General features: G+C 39.0%; 1 protein-coding gene across 6 annotated transcripts in view; it reads right to left on the reverse strand.

Moving 5' to 3' along the window:
* The window catches only part of ZNF512 (zinc finger protein 512), a 30,832-nt gene extending 12,736 nt beyond the window's left edge, over positions 1–18,096 (reverse strand). For 4 of the 6 annotated variants that reach the window (XM_045809180.2, XM_087863759.1, XM_045809179.2 and 1 more), the window contains exons 1-10: positions 17,944–18,096; positions 17,362–17,420; positions 7,789–7,973; positions 7,034–7,129; positions 6,659–6,742; positions 5,879–6,003; positions 5,210–5,296; positions 4,698–4,796; positions 3,912–4,079; positions 1,362–1,556 (exon numbers count right to left, since the gene is read on the reverse strand). In XM_045809180.2, coding sequence (XP_045665136.1) covers positions 1,362–1,556; positions 3,912–4,079; positions 4,698–4,796; positions 5,210–5,296; positions 5,879–6,003; positions 6,659–6,742; positions 7,034–7,129; positions 7,789–7,973; positions 17,362–17,420; positions 17,944–17,973 — 1,128 coding nt within the window. In that variant the 5' untranslated portion in view covers positions 17,974–18,096. The remainder of the gene's footprint in view (positions 1–1,361; positions 1,557–3,911; positions 4,080–4,697; positions 4,797–5,209; positions 5,297–5,878; positions 6,004–6,658; positions 6,743–7,033; positions 7,130–7,788; positions 7,974–17,361; positions 17,421–17,943) is intronic. The other 2 variants (XM_045809178.2, XM_087863760.1) reach the window with 2 other exon arrangements.
* Positions 18,097–18,187: the final 91 nt, after the last annotated feature.

Raw genomic sequence — 18,187 nt, forward strand, 5'->3', positions numbered from 1 at the left:
GTCAGACATTTAACCGAGTCACCCAGGCGCCCCTAAATTTTTTTTTAAGATTTTTATTTATTTATTTGAGAGAGAGAGAGAGAGAAAAACCAGCAGTGGAGAGGGGCAGAGGGGGAGAGAGAGAGAGAGAAGCAGACTCCCTGCTGAACAGGGAGCCCAATGTGGGGCTCAATCCCGGGACCCGGAGATCATAACCTGAGCCGAAGGCAGATGCTTAACCAAATGAGCCACCCAGGCGCCCCACCCCTAAATTTTGAGTTTTAAAAACAAAATAATAAGTCCCTTAGCCTACACAATGTCAAAATACAAAGAGATGATTTGGGGAAAGTATCTGCTAGATAAGTCTATCAGAACTTATCAATGAGCTAACAAATATTTACGTCAAATTCCCTACCACAGACCATGCACAGTGAAAGCAGCTGGACTACAATATTACAATATATACTTATCACTGTACAAAATTCACATTTAAACCGAATTTAGATAACCATATACTTTAGCCTGTGGCAGGAAGAAAACAGCAAGGACTGATTTTTAGGCCAAATAAGAGGTATCAACTTCTAGATTTGACCCATTTTCTTATAACATACGACATTCCTCTCACATGAGTCAAAGCCCTAAGCCAAATCTAACCTATTCTTGTCCATACCATGGACAGTAATAGGTCCTTAGCTGTAAACTTAATCCTTACTGTATATCCTCCCAAACCCTTCCCATGACTACTCCCATAAGTCATATACCCTTTGTCTCCTCTTGGCCAAATAACGTTCCTCTGGTTTATGATCTATTCTAAACCAAAGGCTTCCAAGCTGGGTTCTGTACCCCGCAGAAGTACACTTGGGACCATGGAGGGAATGATAAAAGTATCAAGGAGAAGGCCAAGTAGACAAGGCTTTGGGCTCACTACTTCTAGTTATTCAAAGCGACTCCATTTTCAGTTATTTTACATACTGGTGTTTTATACAAGCTTTCGTTTGGAAAACAGAAGGGGTAGGGAGGAGTTCTGTGGCTAGAAAAACAAACTGAAAACATTTATCTAAACTAAATATAAATTACTACATATGAACTAACAAAGTGGAAACAGACTGGGCAACGACTAGGCAAAAAACTAATCTGGGAATTCCGGTTCTCTCTGGAAGTAGTCCAAAATTAAGAGGGTTCCTTAAGGAAATTCTGAAACAGACTGTCTCTCTAGGACCCACATGAATCCAAACACTGAAGCTGGATCAGACATGTTTTATCTCTAAGAATAAAGAAGCAAAATATCATTTATCATGTATTCAAGTGCATTTACTTTTCCATATGTAGTAAGCACAGTATCAGACACGGTTCTAAATGAATACTTTAGGTTTCTACTTTACCTTCCGATCATCAGGTACCAAATCCTGAAGCACCTTCCTCTTGGGCCATTCCTTGGCCAGCTCAGCAGAAGCCAGCTCTTGCAGGTGGTATACAGCTATCTTGGCAGAACGCCTCTGAACTCGACCCCCACTCTTTGGCTCCAGGCTCATCTCTTTTAAGCACTCTGGCTGTCCTGACTCTGGAAAGAATGAGATCTGCAAGAATGAGACATAGCAAAACATAGGCCTGAGAAGTGGCTTCCATCAGAGCCAATGATTAAAGGCGATCCCTCCTGCTCTAAGTATCAAAAGCTATTTACTAGCTTGCTAACCATTAGTGTAAAGCTCCACCACCTTAATGCATATTTTGTTGGTTAAAAAAAAAAAAAAACAACTTCTTAGGATAAAATCTGTTGTTTTAATAAGTGAAAATGGTTAAAGGTCAAGACACAGCCATGTGCAGACATGAACCTCCACGGATATCTCATACCTCATACTACATACAAAAATTAACTGAAGGTGAATCAAATATAAACCATGTAAGTATAAAACTTCTAGAAGAAACCAAGGGAGGAAATTTCTGTAATCCTGGGTATGATGGTTTTCTGATGTGCCACCCTGGCTAGGCTATAGTCATCAGCTATTCAACCAAACACAATCTACATGCTGATGTGAAGGTACTTTGTAGATCTAATTTTTAAAGTCCAAATCAGTTGACTTTAAGTAAGAGAGGTGTGCCAGAAGGAAAGGGAGGAGAGATTCAGCATGAGAAAGACTCAATACATCTGCTGACTTGAAGATGAAGGGAACCATGAGTCAGGGAATGCAGATGGCCTTCAGAAGCTGAGAACAATTCCTGGCCTACAGCAAGCAAGGAAATGAGGTCCTACAACTGCATGGAACTCAATTCTTAATTTTAATGAGCCTCAAAACAGATTCTCCCCTTGAGCCTCCAGAAAGGAAGAGCCCTATTGACACTCTGATGCCTAGTGAGGTTCTACACAGGGGAGCCAGCTGAGCCATGCTACACCTGGACTTCCGGCCTAATACACTGAGAGAATACAGTTGTGTTGTTTAGGCCACTAATTTTTATGGCAGGAACAGAAAATTGTACCTTGGGTTGGGTAAACGTATCTTAGACACAACAAAAGCATTATCCATAGAAGGAAAAAAAGATAAATTGAACTTTATCAAAGTTAAGAACTCTACTCTTTGAAAAACACTACCCAAAAATGAAAAGACTAGCTAAGGCTGGGAGAAAATATTTACAAAACATGTATTTGATAAAGGACTTTTGTCCAAAATACATAAAAAGCTGAGAATATTTTCAAAACCTAATAGTAAGACAGTGAAACCCCAATAATAAAATAAAGGATTTCAATGGCCACTTCACTAAAGAGGACACTTCACTGAAGACCCACATTGCCAATAAGCACATGAAAGGATGGTTAATGTCATTAGTCATTAGGGAAATGCAAATTTAAACTGCAGGGAAATACCACTGCATACCTAATAGAATGGATTAAGAAAAAATGACAATGACAATAACAAGTCCTAACAATGACACAAAAAAACTGGAATTCTCATTTTGCCAGTGACAATGCAAAATGGCACAGCCACTTTGAAAAACAGTTCTTATAAAGTTAAAACTTCTTATAAAAACTTTCTTATATAAAGAAAAATTTCTTATAAAGTTAAACATACATTCATCATATGACCTAGCAATCCCACTGCTAAGTATTTACCCAAGAGAAATCAAAATTTATTTTCACACAAAAGCCTTTTATGTGAATGTTTATAGAAGCTTTATTCATAATTGCCAAAAAATGGAAACAACCCAAATGTTCTTCAACTGGTGAATGGATAAAGAAACTGTGAAACATCCATACAATGGAATCCTAGACAGAAATAAAAAGAAATAAATTAATGATACATGCAACACATGGATGAATCTCAAATGTATTACGCTGTGAAAGAAGCCAGACTCAAAACGCTACATACTGTATGACTCCATTTATATGATATTCTGAAAAAAGCAAAACTATAGGGACAGAAAACAGATCAGTGGTCAAATCCTTTGTATCTTGAATGTGGTGGTGACTACACGACTGTATGTATTTGTCAAAACACTTATAACTTTACACTAAAAAGGGTGAATATTAATTACCATATGTAAATTATACCTTGAAACTTAACTCTAAAAAAAAAACATGAGGTGGGGCAAGCCTAGAAATCAGGGGAAAAAACGTCAAGACAAAAAAACTGGGATGGAAGAACCAGCTGGACAGAGATTTCCACAAAATTCCTAGCTACGGGGGAATGCCTTAAGCTTTAAAAATATAATAATGAGTTTACTTCTGCACAGATTATACGTTGAACTTTGATTTCTCTAACCTAATTATGTTCAAAAGGCAGAAAAAAGAGAACCAAGGAAAAACAAGAGAAAACAAAAGCATTCAAAGATCAAAAGGGGATACAAATGAGGAACCAAGGATGTATGGGAAGATGTAAGGGTAAGTAGTCACCACAAAAGAAATCCCCAACAGGGTCTGGAAAGTAATCAGTACTCACAGGCCCATGCTCTGACCTCAGGTGATACGCAAGTCCAGCCTTCGATTTATATGGCTTTCCACAGTGGTGACATTTCAGGGTCATCTCCTCCAGCTCTGCAGCCCCTTTGCCACATTTTCTGACATGGTACAGATATCCCATGATGCTGGTGAAGCTACTAGAGCAACTCTGAACACAGGAGAGAGGCCTGAACTATAATCTTACATCTTTTGACATGATCTCTCAATTTCTAAACAGCCACAAAAGACTCAACCACCACATCATAGAAATAGATCCTCTGACATCGCCAGACCCTCTCCAACACTTCCCATTAGCATGACCCTTCCTTGTCCCTTCTTCCCTGCCCTAACGGCTGTCCTGTCTACCACCAAGAGTGATATTCAGTCAGTTTAGTCAGCATTCGGCAAACTAGCACTGGGCGTCTCCTCGGTCGCAAATCTACCTCTCTGGTCTGGGACTCCACTCCGCCCCGGTAGCAAACACCCAGCAATGCCAGAGCTCCTCACAGGGCGATTGCTAGGAGCCTTGTCATCACTAAAGAAGGGTGGTAAAGGAACCCCTTGGAACAAAGGAAAAGGGGAGAAAAATAAGTCTGCAGAGATGAGAAAGAAAAATAAGGAACTATTAATGAATTCAAAACACCTGGAAAAGCAGGAGCCACTCTTATGCTGCAAGGTGACACAGAACCAGGTCTACAAGAAAGGAGGAGGAGAAATGGAAGAAAGTAACAGAAAGACAGTGACTCAAGACTCCAGGCCGAAGGAGATGCTGTCCCTGGGCTCTTACCTCACGCATGCACCTGAGCTTTCCCAGTCTCTTTAGCACTGTTCGGAGCCGTTCTCTCTCACTTGGCTCGTCTATTTCATCTCCAGCCTTCAAAATGGGCTAGAAAGCAAGAGAAGCAGACAAGCAGATGATTCATGGAAAAGACAGATACAGAAAAAAAATTATATCATAGGAGAATCAAGGACTGGACTAGCACCTAAGCCGATGCCCATGAAGCTTAGTTATCTGACTCCTGACTTTCTCCGTCTCCTCCTAGACAGACAAGGAAGCAAATGCGATGCAAATAAGAGTTCAGAGCCTCTATCTTCCAGGAGACGAACCTTTGGGGCTAACCTAAACACACAAATACCCACCACAAAGGTTTCATTGTGCAGAACTTTTCTATCCAAAGGGTGTTGTTGCACACCTATCAAGCCCCAGAGCCTTAATCACCTCCACTGGGTTATTCCACACTCATCTATGTAAGACACGCAAACACCACGCAGGCTTGCACAGGAAGAAGACACTCTTACCAAGCTGTTATGATTTGCCATGACGTGATACTTCATCCCTGCCAGTGAACGGAGCTGTTTCCCACAATGATGACAAGTAAACATTTCCTACGAGGAAGAAACACTGCTCAGTGCCAGGCTGTTCAACAGAGAAATTCAATGTTAAAAAGTCCTACTCAGATGCTCTCGACTGTATCTCCTTTATTTCCCAAACTCAACAGTCAATCAGTCTCAAAATCCCACACCTCAGTGTCATGTCCTCAAGAACAAAGAAGTAAAAGCAACTCATTTTTAAAGTAGTAAGAATTACTATGCCCATGAAGCTTAGTTATCTGACTCCTGACTTTCTCGGTCTCCTCCTAGACAGACAAGGAAGAGGTGCCAATTTACTAAGTGCCAATTATTTGCCAAGTAATGGAATGGGCACTTAGCATGTATTATTTCTTTCTTATCCTCGCAGGGACTACACAAAATTATTTTCTCTCTCTTATAAGTGAGAAAACCGAGGTCTACACGTAAAAAGCCACAACCAGTAAGTGGCTGAGTGAAGGTTCAAACCCAAGACTGTCAGGCTCAAAAGCCTCTGTTTTCCTTACAACACGACGGTCATCAACACACCCGACACAGCAATAGATGTCTAAGGTATGGGAAAAGACCATAACTGTCACAAAATGCCACAAAACCTCTAACCTGTTTGCAGGTCTCCATGTGTTTCTTTAAGCCCTCTATGGTCTTTCTTCCCACTGCCTGGCAGGTAGGACAGGAGACACTGCCTTTATCCACGATTTCTAAGTACCACTGTTCCTCCAAACTGCCTACAAAGGAGAAAAAGGAACATCTCATAATCTGCAGAATTCTCTAGAAACAAAAAGAACAATCCTGAAACTCACTAAAAGTATCATAAAAATAGGTTGTTCCCTTCCTGGGGAAAAGACTCTTGCTGCATATAATTTCTAGAAATTATTTCTAGGAATAATTTTTTTCAGTCAGTGAGGAATTTCTGAAACACCTACTCAATTTCCCATGATAAAAACCCAAGTGGCTTACAGAACTGGGCAACATTTTTTTGCTAGCTTTACTGAGGTATAAGCGACAATGGCCAACAATTTCATAGCAGCATATAACAATGGGATACTAAGATATATAAAAGCCAGTTTGCTGAGTGTTTCCTGTGTGCCTGAGACTTTGTGAAATGTTTTTATCCCATTTAATCTCCATGAAAATTCTGACTTATCCCTACTTAGAGACAAGGAAACCAAAGCTTGCAGAAGTTAACTAGATGGCGGCAGGCCAGAAAACCAATTAAGAGCCAAAACTTCAACAAGGGTCTGACTGGCCTCCAAACCCATGCCCTTATTAATAGCCTCCTTAAAGAAACTCTTTGCTATATCACTCCTTAACCGCCACCAACAACAACGAAAAACTGGGTGTGAGAAATAGATACCCCAAAGTTTCCAACAGAAAACATACCTGCTGCATAAGCTGGTGGGTCCTTCCGAATACGACGAGCCTGGGATTTGGGATTAGGTTGAGTTTTAGGCCGTTGCTTCCTCCCTGACGCAAGACAGAAACTTGAAGCCCAACATGTCAATTTTGCTATCCCCTCTCTACTACCAAAATCTCTTCCCTCCTCTTCTCAGCACCCTGTGCCCCACTCCCTCAACCGACTCCCTTAAGTTGTAACAGAAAAAATGGGTAAAGTCAGGCAGGATGGAAGCCACTCCATGCCAAAAATGAAAGGGCTCAACAGTGCTTCAAGGGCCAAAACCTAAGGGCTCTCTTGTACCTCCAAAGAATAAAGCCCAGGCGCCCAAGGAAAGAGAATGAGCAAAGTTACTCCCTTACCATAAAGCTTATGCTTCTTCTGAGGAAATTCTCGATAGTCTTCATCTTCTTCCTGCCTGGGTTTCCTTTTTCCTTTGGTTGATAGTCCACCTGACCCTGAAACACCATACAAAAACAAACCAACAAAACCCTCAGTACAGCTTACAGGTGAACATCTCCACCTGCCTTCAAAACATCATTCACAACACCATCACAGAGAAAGACCATCAGTGAGCAAGGGCCGCACAGAAGTGCTCTGACATTTTTAGGGAAGTTGGTAAAACTTCACTAACTCACTCAACCTCCCCTTTTCCCTCTTTACTGTTCTCCACCCAAGTGATCAATTGTTCCCTATGAGTAATAAGAGCCTTCAGGCAATGTGCTTTCTTTGATCTTGATTCAAGGCTAACACTGAAGTAGAAGAATTGTCCCAGATAAAGGGCTACTAAGGACCCTTGAGACGATGCCCACCAAGACAATTACACCCAGAATCACCCTTCCACCAGCCCCTAAACTTCAACAGAGGATCAAACTGGAACAATGGGAAAGAAGTTCAAATCATGTGAAGAGAGAAGTCTGACACCAGTCTAACCTAGAGGAGTGAGATCAGCAGAATTTCACTCTAAAATAGAAGAGCAGTTCACCAAGTTGAATAATATGTGGTGGGCCTAACACAAATGTGAGATCCACATATGTGAGACTTAATACTTAAGAGTCATTTTCAACAGCTACCTAGAAAGTGCTCTGCCTTTGAAATAAGACAGAGATACCGATACCTTCAACACGGGAAGCAGCCGCTGGCTTGACCCTTCTCATCTTCATCCAGTATGTAGATTTTCGGAAGGACGGTGGAAAATCACTCACTGGCTCACATGAAGAGGCAGACGATGAGCCGCTTAAGGAGTCATCGTGAGGGATAGTGTACTGGAAACTATTATCCTTTATGGAGCACTGGGTCCTGCTATTAATATGACACAAATATATATACCACAAAGGAGGATCTGGAGTAAAGTTCCCATTAATCATTTTATATCATAAGAAGACAAGTTGCTTACCTATACGAAAACTAAGAAGCCTGATAATAAAAACAGAATTGAGACTGTAACCTAACAACTGCAATGGCTGATCAAATGCAACATATAAAATTATCATTATACTTCATTGTAATAAGAGAAAGCAGTCCACATTAACGATCACTCTGCAGCCCAAGCAGGCATTCTTTCCTCGACTGATCAAAGAAAAGAAAGTAGTCAAAGTAACAGAGTGTTCTATGATCCTTTAGAAGATCCCCTGGATCAGTAACCAGGTATGACCAGGCCTCCCTATTTCTCTGACAGAGGGACAGTAACTAAATAGTATCCCTGAGAACAAAGAAGGAAAAGAACAGTTTGTATGGCTCTCGTCTGATCCATCTTCCCTCTCCCTTAGCCTCCTCCCTAAACCTGGTGTCAGGGCTGTCCTGTCTTACTTAGGCAACATGATTCTTAGCTTCCATAGTTAAAGGAAGGGTGCTACCTTGTCTGAGGTAAGCTGCCCAGAGAAGTCTGGTATACAGCTGGATCCAAATTCCCCAATCTAAGACCAGTCAGTATGCACTTAACAACATTACTCAGTAACTACAAAATATCTTCTAGGTCGTTCAGAATGCGCAGAGGAGGAGCAGTTCTCAAAGCGTGGCCCGAGGACCTCGAGACATCCCTTTTCCATCTGAAGATCTGTGCGAGGCCTGTGTTAGGTTTTTGGTTATATATATATATCTGCCAAATAGAAGATGACCCATGGAGGAAGAGTGAATAAAGGGAGAAGGCTTAGCAGCTTATTGTAACAGTATGGATAAGAGATGATAAGGACTTGGGGGCGCCTGGGTAGCTCAGTCGTTAAGGCGTCTGCCTTCGGCTCAGGGCGTGATCCCGGTGTTCCGGGATCGAGCCCCACATCAGGCTCCTCTGCTGGGAGCCTGCTTCTTCCTCTCTCACTCCCCCTGCTGTGTTCCCTCTCTCGCTGACTGTCTCTCTGTCACATAAATAAATAAAATCTTTAAAAAAAAAAAAAGAGATGATAAGGACTTAAACTAAGGTTTTGTAGTAGAGATAAGTTGGCAGATTTAAGATAACACTTTAGCGGTAGAGCTGATAAGAATCATACAGAGGTTTGTGGTAAAAAGGAGATGGAAGTAACACAGGTGACCATTCTTAAGAAAATATATAAGTAAAATATGATATAGGCCTACTATGGAATACTGTGTATTTACTGGAAGCGATAAATCATTTTTACACATAGAGACATGAACATAACCAAAAAATATACTGCTGAATGAAAAAAGAAACAGGGGTGCCTGGGTTTGGCGCTCAGGTCATGATCTCAGGGCTGTGAGATCAAGCCCTGCATCAGGCTATGTGCTCAGTGCTGTGTCTGCTTGAGATTCTCTCTCCCTCTGCCCCTCCTCTGAGTGCACATGCACACTCGTGCGTGCACTCTCTCTCTCCCCAAAAATAAATAAATAAATCTTTAAAAGAAAAAAGAAACAGAGCAAGACTTAATGTCAATTTGGTAAATTAAAAACAAATATACATGTAAACAACACTAGCTATTTTACAAGGATTCATAAATATTTAAAGACAAATATCAAACTTGCTAACATGGTTGTCTCTGGAAAGGAAAGGAAATGGAAACAGGGAAAACAAAAAACAACAGGGACTGATGATGTCAGTATGCTATGAACAGGGAAGAATGATTTTCCATTTTCTGCACATGAGATCCAAAATTACAAATTTAGTACAGCAAAGTCCTGATCCTGCCATGGTGCATAAGGCCACTACAGCCCATCCCTCCTGCTGATCATAATTAAAAATCCTGGACTCTAAAAAGTAAACAAAGCAGGTGGATTGTGGAGGAGTCAAAACTAGGAGAAGTGACTCACATGGGGTGTGTTTCCCCATTTTGTTTGTTTTCCCTCACATGTGGCAATGCAGTAAGGGTGGACCCCATTTGCAGAGTAGCATGGGCAGCCTAAATTCCAAAAGAAACTCTTTCTGGCCAGAGAAGCCAGGAAAAGGGTCTCTACAGACTAAACTGTGTGAGGAAACCATGAAGAGGAGACAGGCAAAGAATGTGATCTCATAATTCTGTGAATGAATCCACACAAATCGCAGCTTAATCTGAACTACATATGTGTAGAGCATACCCAAACTAGCTTAGCAAGGGCTTCCAGATATAAAATAAGATTTGAACACACTGCAGAAGTCTCAGACTAACCCCTGAGCTGTAGTAAAAGACAGATCCAAACCAATGTATCAAAAGCTTGGAGAAATGAAACAAGACTTGAAACACCTGGGGCACCTGGGTGACTTAGTTGTTAGGCGTCTGCCTTCGGCCCAGGGCATGATCCTGGCATTCTGGGATCGAGCCCTGCATCAGGCTCCTCTGCTGGCAGCCTGCTTCTTCCTCTCCCACTCCCCCTGCTTGTGTTCCCTCTCTTGATGGCTCTCTCCCTCTCTGTCAAATAAATAAATAAAATCTTAAAAAAAAAAAAAAAAAAAGAAAGAAAGACCTGAAAAAGTCCCTGACAAACCCCTGAACTATTCAAGACAGACCTAAACCATCATAACAAAGACTCAAAGAATGGAACTAAGATTGAACCAATGCCCTCAGAAGGCAAGACAGAACTTATGGTCTGAACAGTAAACAGGTTACTTGCTAAAATAAAAACAGCAATGATCCCCCAGAAGATTCTAAAAAGACCCAAGGTCTATACAAATAACATTTATAATCTTGGGAATAAATTCCAAAGTTATGCAATGCACAAAGAACCAGGAAAATGCACATTATCCCAAAAGGAACAGATAATGAGCAAATGTCAACCCCAAGATGATCCAGATGTTAGAACTATCAAAGATTTAAAGCAGTTATTATAGGGACACCTGGGTGGCTCAGTTGGTTAAGTGTCTGCGTTTGGCTCAGCTCTGATCCCAGGGTCCTAGTATTGAGTTCCACATCGGGCTCCTTGCTCAGCAGGGAGCTTGCTTCTCCCTCTGCCTGCCTCCCCCCACCCCCCGCTTGTGCTCTCTCTGTCTCTGACAAATAAATAAATAAAATATTTTTTAAAAAGCAGCTATTATAACTATGCTCCATGAAATAAAGGAAAACACACTTGAAGTGAAGGAAAAGGTAGGAATTCTCAGCAGAAAAAAAGAAACCATAAAAAAGAACTGAAATTTTAGAACTGAAAAATACAATATCTGAAATAATAACAGAATCAGCTCAATAATAGAATGGAGATGACAAAGAAAAAGAGTCTGTGAACTGGAAGACAGAAATTATCCAATCTGAAGAACAAAGAAAAAAGACTGAAAAACAGTCAACAGAGCACCAACAATTTGTGGGTCAATATCAAAAGGTCTCACTTAAGTGTAGACTTAATGCCAGAAGGAAAGGAAAAAGAGACTGTGACACAAAAAATACATTTGAAAAAAGTAATGAAAATCGCCCAAATTTAATGAGACATAAATCTACAGATTCTAGGAGCTCAACAAATACTCTATAGGATAAACTCAAAGAAAAACACACCTAGACACATCTTACTGAAAACACTCAAAACCGAATATTAAAAGAGAAAAATCTAGAAAGCAGCTAGAAAAAAAAGACATGTTACATATAGAGAGCAACAGTTTGAATGATCACAGAATTCTCAACAGAACCCAAGGAGAACAGAAGACAGTGTAAGAAGTGTAACATCTTTAAAATCCTGAGACAAAAGATTTGTCAATCTAAAATTCTATACTCAGTGAAAATATCCTTTAAACATACTGCTTCAGATAAAAAAATTAAAAAAAAAAAAACTTGTTGACAGCAGACCTGCTCTATGAAAAACACTAATGGAAATTATTCCAGATATGATACCAGAGAGAAATCTGGGTTTTTAGGAATGAAGAAAGAGCAAAAGAAAGGGTAAATAGCTGGGTAAATATATTAACAAAGACGACAACAACAACAAAATTTTAACATTATCTGGTAAGGTTTTCAATATATGTAGATGTAATACATATGACAGCTATACCTTAACGGTCAGCAGGCAGGGGGTTAAGGACTCTACAGGGTTGTGAAGCTTCTACATTTAAAGTAGTAGGAAATTAACTCTAAGTAACCTACGGAACAATAAGTATGTATATTGTACTTTCTAGAGCAACCACTACACAAAAAAGAAAGAAAGAGAAAAATAAGAAAAAAGAGGAAGAAAGAGAGAGAGATTCAAAAATCAATAAACTAAAATAGGACACCAAATATTCAAATAATCCAAAATAAGATATAAAGCAACAAAAAATAAGGTACGAGAACCCAAAATAAAATGGCAGACCTAAATCCAACCATATCAATAATTAATTTAAATGTTTATGGTCTCAACACTACAGTTAAAAAATCTGAGACTGTTTAAGGGTGAATAAAAAAGCAATACTCTAGTACAGTTGACCCTTGAACAACACAGGTCTGAACTATATGGGTCCACTTATACATGGATTTTTTTCGATAAATACAGTACAGTATTATAAATGTCTTTTCCTGGCAATTTTAATATTTTCTTTCCTGTAGCTTACTTTATTGTAAGAACACTGTAGTATATAATATATGTAACAAACAAAATGTGTTCCAGCCAACAGTAGGCTATTAGTAGCTAAGTTTTGGGGAAGTCGGAAGTTATATGCGGATTTTCAACTGTGTTGGGGTCAGCATCTCTAACCCGTGTTGTTCAAGGGTGAACTAACTGTATGTTGTGCCTACAAGAGGGACACTTTCTTTTCTTTTCTTTTTTTTTAAGTTTTATTTATTTAAGTAATCTCTATTACCTAATGTGGGGCTTGAACTCAAGATCAAGAGTCAAATGCTCTTCTGACTGAGCCAGCAGGTGCCCCCAAACTTTCAATATAAAGACATACATTGATTGGAAATAAATGGATGAAAAAATTATACCATGCAATCAGCAAACACAAGTAGGCTGGAGTGGCTATTCTAATACCAGATAAAACAGACTTCAAGACAAGAGTGTCACCAGAGATATAAAGGGACACTTCATAATGATAAAATTAACAAATCATCACAAAGACCTAATTACTCATTGTAGGTGTCTAGTAGTAGAGGCTCAAAGTACACAAAACAAAACTGAGAGAATTAAAGCAAAGAAACAGACAATTCTACAGCCTCAGTAGAAAATTTTAAGACCTCCTCCTTTCAGGAATTGGTAGAACTAGACAAAAATTCAGTAAAGACACAAGAGGTGTGAACAACACTATTAGCTAAAGTACTCTAGATTCACTTTATAGAACACTACATCCAACAACTACCAGATCTAGTCTTTTCAAGTAGACATTGTGCATTCAACAAGATAGAGTATATGCTGGGCCATAAACTTTACACTTAAAAAGACGAAAATCATACATGTATTCTCTGACCACATCAGAATTAAATTAGAAATCAAAAACAGTAGAACTAAAATAAAAAGTAAATCTAGAAATGAAACAATCAACTTGTAAATAATTCATGGGTCAAAAAGAAATCACAAGAGAAATTCAAAAATATTCTGAAATGAATAACAACAAAAATACACACATCAAAATTTGTGGATTGCAACCAAAGCAGTACCTAGAAGGAAACTCACAGCTCTAAATACTCCTATTAGAAAACCAGATCTATAATCAATGACAAGATTTCATCTTAAGATACCTTGAAAAGGCCAAAGTAAACCCAAAGTAAACAGAAGGAAAAACACAATGAAGAGGAGAAATTCATGAATTAGAATAGACAACACAGAAAATCTGGTTCTTCGAAAAGACCAACAAAATTGACAACCCTGTGGCTAGACTAAGATAATAGCAACAAGCAACTAGAAATGAACTTATAAAAATAGTATCGTTTACAATAATATAAAGAAACACCTAAGAACAAATCTAACAAAAGATAACCAAGAATTTTATAATGAAAACTAACATCCCTAGAAGTTAGGGATCTAAATAAATGGAAAAATATAGCATGCTTGTAAGTCAGAAAACTCGGTATTGTTAAAATGGCAATTTTCCCCAAACTGATTGACTAATTCAATACATTCAGTTCAAATAATTCCTGACAAAGGTGCCAATGTAACTGAATAGGGAAAGTCTTAACAACAGGATATACAAAATGAAAAGAAATTAACATTGACTCTTATAACACACCATGCACAAAAAATTAACTCTAAATGAGTCATAGACCTAAATGTAAAACCTAGAAAACTTCTAGAAAAAAACAAAGGAGAAAATCTTTGCAATTAGGAATGGCAAAGTTTTCTCAAATAGAATACAAAAAGCATGAAACATTAAAGGAAAAGAAATAACATTTTAATCATTTTTAATGATAAATTTAAAACTGTTGGTCTCCAAGGCACCCAGGTGGCTCTGTCAGTTGAGTGGCTTCAGTTCAGGTCATGATCTCAGGGCCCTGGGATTGAGCCCCAAGCCGGGCTCGATGCTTAGCAGGGAGTCTGCTTCAGGATCTCTCACTCCCTCTGCCCTTCCCCACCCCCTAAACTAAATAAATAAATCTTAAAAAATAAATAAATAAATAAAAATAAATAAAATCGGTCTTCAAAACACACCACCAAGAAAAATGAAATGCAAATCACAGATTGGAAGAAAATATTCAAGACACATCTATCAGACAAAGGAACTGTATTCAGAATACAATTTTTAAAAATACTACAATTCCATAGTAAGATAAACAACTCAATTTTTTTAAATGGGCAAAAGATATGAACAGGCACTTCCCAGAAGAAGATACACGAATGGCTAATAAGCACATGAACAGATATTCTACATCATTATTCATCAGAAAAATGCAAATTAAAATCACAATGAAACACCATCATACACCCATAAAATTGGCTAAAATTAAAGACTTATTCCCATACACTACTGGTAGGAATATAAAAAAATACCACCAATTTGGGAAACAGGCAATTTCTTAAAAAGGTAAACATACTACTGACATAAGACCCAATCAACCTAAGATGGTAAATCTTAGTAAATAAATACCATCTTAGGTATTTATCAAGACAAAAAAAACAAACAAACAAAACATTTTTCTGCACAGAGACTTGTACATGGATGTTCACAGCTGCTTTATTTTAATTCTGTTCAGCAATAAAAACTAATTTTCACTCAAAACCATTGAGTGGAAAAAAATCATGAAAAAGAGAACATACTACATGATTTCATTTATAAAAAATCCTAGAACATGCCAACCCACTATATGGTGAAAGAAAAAAGGTCAGTGGTATCTGGGAACAGGAGTAGAGGAAGGAATGGATTGCAAAGGAACCCAAAAAATTTTTTCAGAGGGATGGAAATGTTATCTTGATTGTGGTGACACTGTTATGGTTATTTACATATATCAAAGCTGATCATACTATATACTTTAAATATGTATACTATAAATATGCAGTCTATTGGACTTCAATTATACCTCAATAAAAGTATTTAAAATTTTTTAACAGGAACTGGCAGGCCTCTAGGGCCAAAACCCACCATCCAAAACAATGGGAACAATCTCTACTAGGAAGACTTAATAGTATCAAGAGGTCATTAAGAGTTAAGTCCCATGTGACTCCTCTTGGTAAACTGTCCTCATAGGAGTTTCTTCACTGTCAGTGTAGGACTCAGATATACCCATATTTCCTCTCATGAATAAGTACAAGCACAGAAATAAATAAATAAATATCGATAGTTCATATAATTAGTATGATTAACATCTTGGAAATTAAATCAATGTTGTTAGGGAATCCCTCCCTATGGGTCTCTTTTATTTTCAAAGGACTCAACAAAAACAATTATCTAGTATTTTACAATACTTGTCAAATGAGGGTAATTGATTGCCTGTAAAAACCCAGATTAATCTCAAACTTCCCTTTCCATAAATATGGCAAGAAAAAGACTTTGGTTTAAACAATATGATGATAATTGTAGTGACTTTATAATGTTGTGGGCAGCACACCCTTTGGTCTCAGCTTCTAACCACAAGAGTGAAAAGTTTCATCGACTTTCAACTCCTTTCTGATCTACCAAGAATTTTTCAGAGACCCTAGTTCATTCTCTAGGTGCAACTACTTAGACTTCATTAGAAAATTATTTCAGTTCATTTCAGTTTCCTTTGCAGCCTCCGTTCATTCTACCCAATCCTTAAATGCTGATGTTCTCTAGGGTTTCATTCTCTAGTCTCTTCTAGTCTCACTTCTCACCAGTGGTTCTCAAACTTCACAATCTCTTACAAAGTCACTTAAAAAGAAGGATTCTTATGCCCTAACTCCAATGATTCTGATTCCGATTAATAGATGAGGACCTGTTAATCTTTATATTTTTTAACAATTAACCACTTGCTATTCCATTAAATGCTTTTACCTGTTCACATTCTGTTCTCTATGAAAAAAAAAAATACCTTTTCCTTCTGGCTAACTGCATTATTCCTTGACTTTCAAGTCTGTTTAGGAGTGACTTGATCTGGCAACTCTCCCCTTCTGAACTATCACTCACCTTCCTCCAAATGCTACATTAAATTCCTGTTTAAAAATATTTACTTACACCTTATCATGAAACAAATAATACATTATATGTTAATAAAAAATTAAAAATTAAAAAGAAATAAAAATAAAAATATTTACTTATACCTTATCATGTTGATGTACTTGTCTATCTCCCCTTCTAGACTATTCTGTGTTTTTCTTGTCTGTGTATCTAACCTACTACACAGCTGGCACATAACAGATATTCAGCAAATGTTATCTGAATGAATTAATTCCTTTCAATGAATATCTACTTAATAAGAATCTTTCGTACTAACAAATATGGAAATGGTTAGCACATTCAGTCTACGAAATAATAAACAAGTCTTAAAGCCAAATACTGTGAAAATACAAGGATTTCTTACAGCCATTTTTATCAGTCCCTCCCATGAATACATCAATGTATTCATGAGTATATACTTGACATCGGAAGACATGCAGGGCTACATTAAGTCATACATTCCATTTTTAATATAATTCGTACTTTTCTTTGCAAGTTAGGCTCTTCTTCCCTATATTAGATTTAGACCTGCACTGTCCAATCAGGTAGGCACTAGCTACAGGTGGCTATTTAAATTTAAGTTAAGATTAAACACAATTGAAAATTCAGTTCCTCAATCACACTGGCCACATTTCAAGTGCTCAAAAGCCGTATGTGGCTACGGTCTTGGACAGTGCGGATACAGAACATTTTCTCATCATCACAGGAAGTTCTACTGGACAGCGCTGGCGACACAATTATAAATGGATCCCAGAACACCTCACTTACTTCTTAGCTCCCACGATCTTCGTGCTCCTCTGCTGCTTAAAGGATGTGGGTTCCGGAGTCTAGCAAATCGCAAGCACATGAGTGAATGCTAGGGACCTCTGAACCCTGACCACAAAAAGACGAATCCCCCTGTGCCCAGAAGAAATGAAGCTCTCCCCGGGCAACTACCTCAAATGGAAAAAGGCAATACTTTTTAAGAAAAGTGTATCGTCCTGTGTTCCTACAGAGTTAAGGCAGCTGACAACACCACAGTCTTCATCTCCACCATTCCCAAAGCTCTGTCCCAGATAAAGGTTCTAAAGGGAGGCGAAAACAGAGGACAACGGATATGGGAGGTACTGGGAATATAAAAGGAATAGAAACTAATGGCAATCTGGCGAGTAACTGCGTCCAAGGAGGTGGCAACAGTCAGCGGCAAGTGAGGAGGAAAAAAGGGAGACAGGTAGATCTGACCTAGAAGGGTGGGGCCTACGATGGGCTCTGATAAAACCAACTCTGAGCATGGGACAAAAGCGAGGGACCGCGTGTTGCGGGCTCCACAGCGCTACCCCTAAAGCATAACGGTCAAACCGAGAAACTCACGGCGGGTACTGCACCGAGTCTGGAAGACATCACTCCCTCTCCACGCCTAACAAATCCACCCAAGGGCTCCGGCCAGACCAACGCCACTTCCGCTCTCCTCTCCGCTCCCGGATGTGGAGTCGGCGCCGCGGATCCCAGGTCTGAACGTCTACTTCCGCCTGGCAGCTTCCGAGGGGGCTGCGGCCGGAGTGAGTCACGTGACATGCCTCCCTCCCCTGAGACCCCGCCCCGGGAAAGCTGTAGG

Source organism: Ursus americanus, chromosome 7, assembly GCF_024610735.1.
Source record: "Ursus americanus isolate L20-20 chromosome 7, mUrsAme1.1.p, whole genome shotgun sequence".
In the NCBI taxonomy this organism is placed as follows: Eukaryota; Metazoa; Chordata; class Mammalia; order Carnivora; family Ursidae; genus Ursus; species Ursus americanus.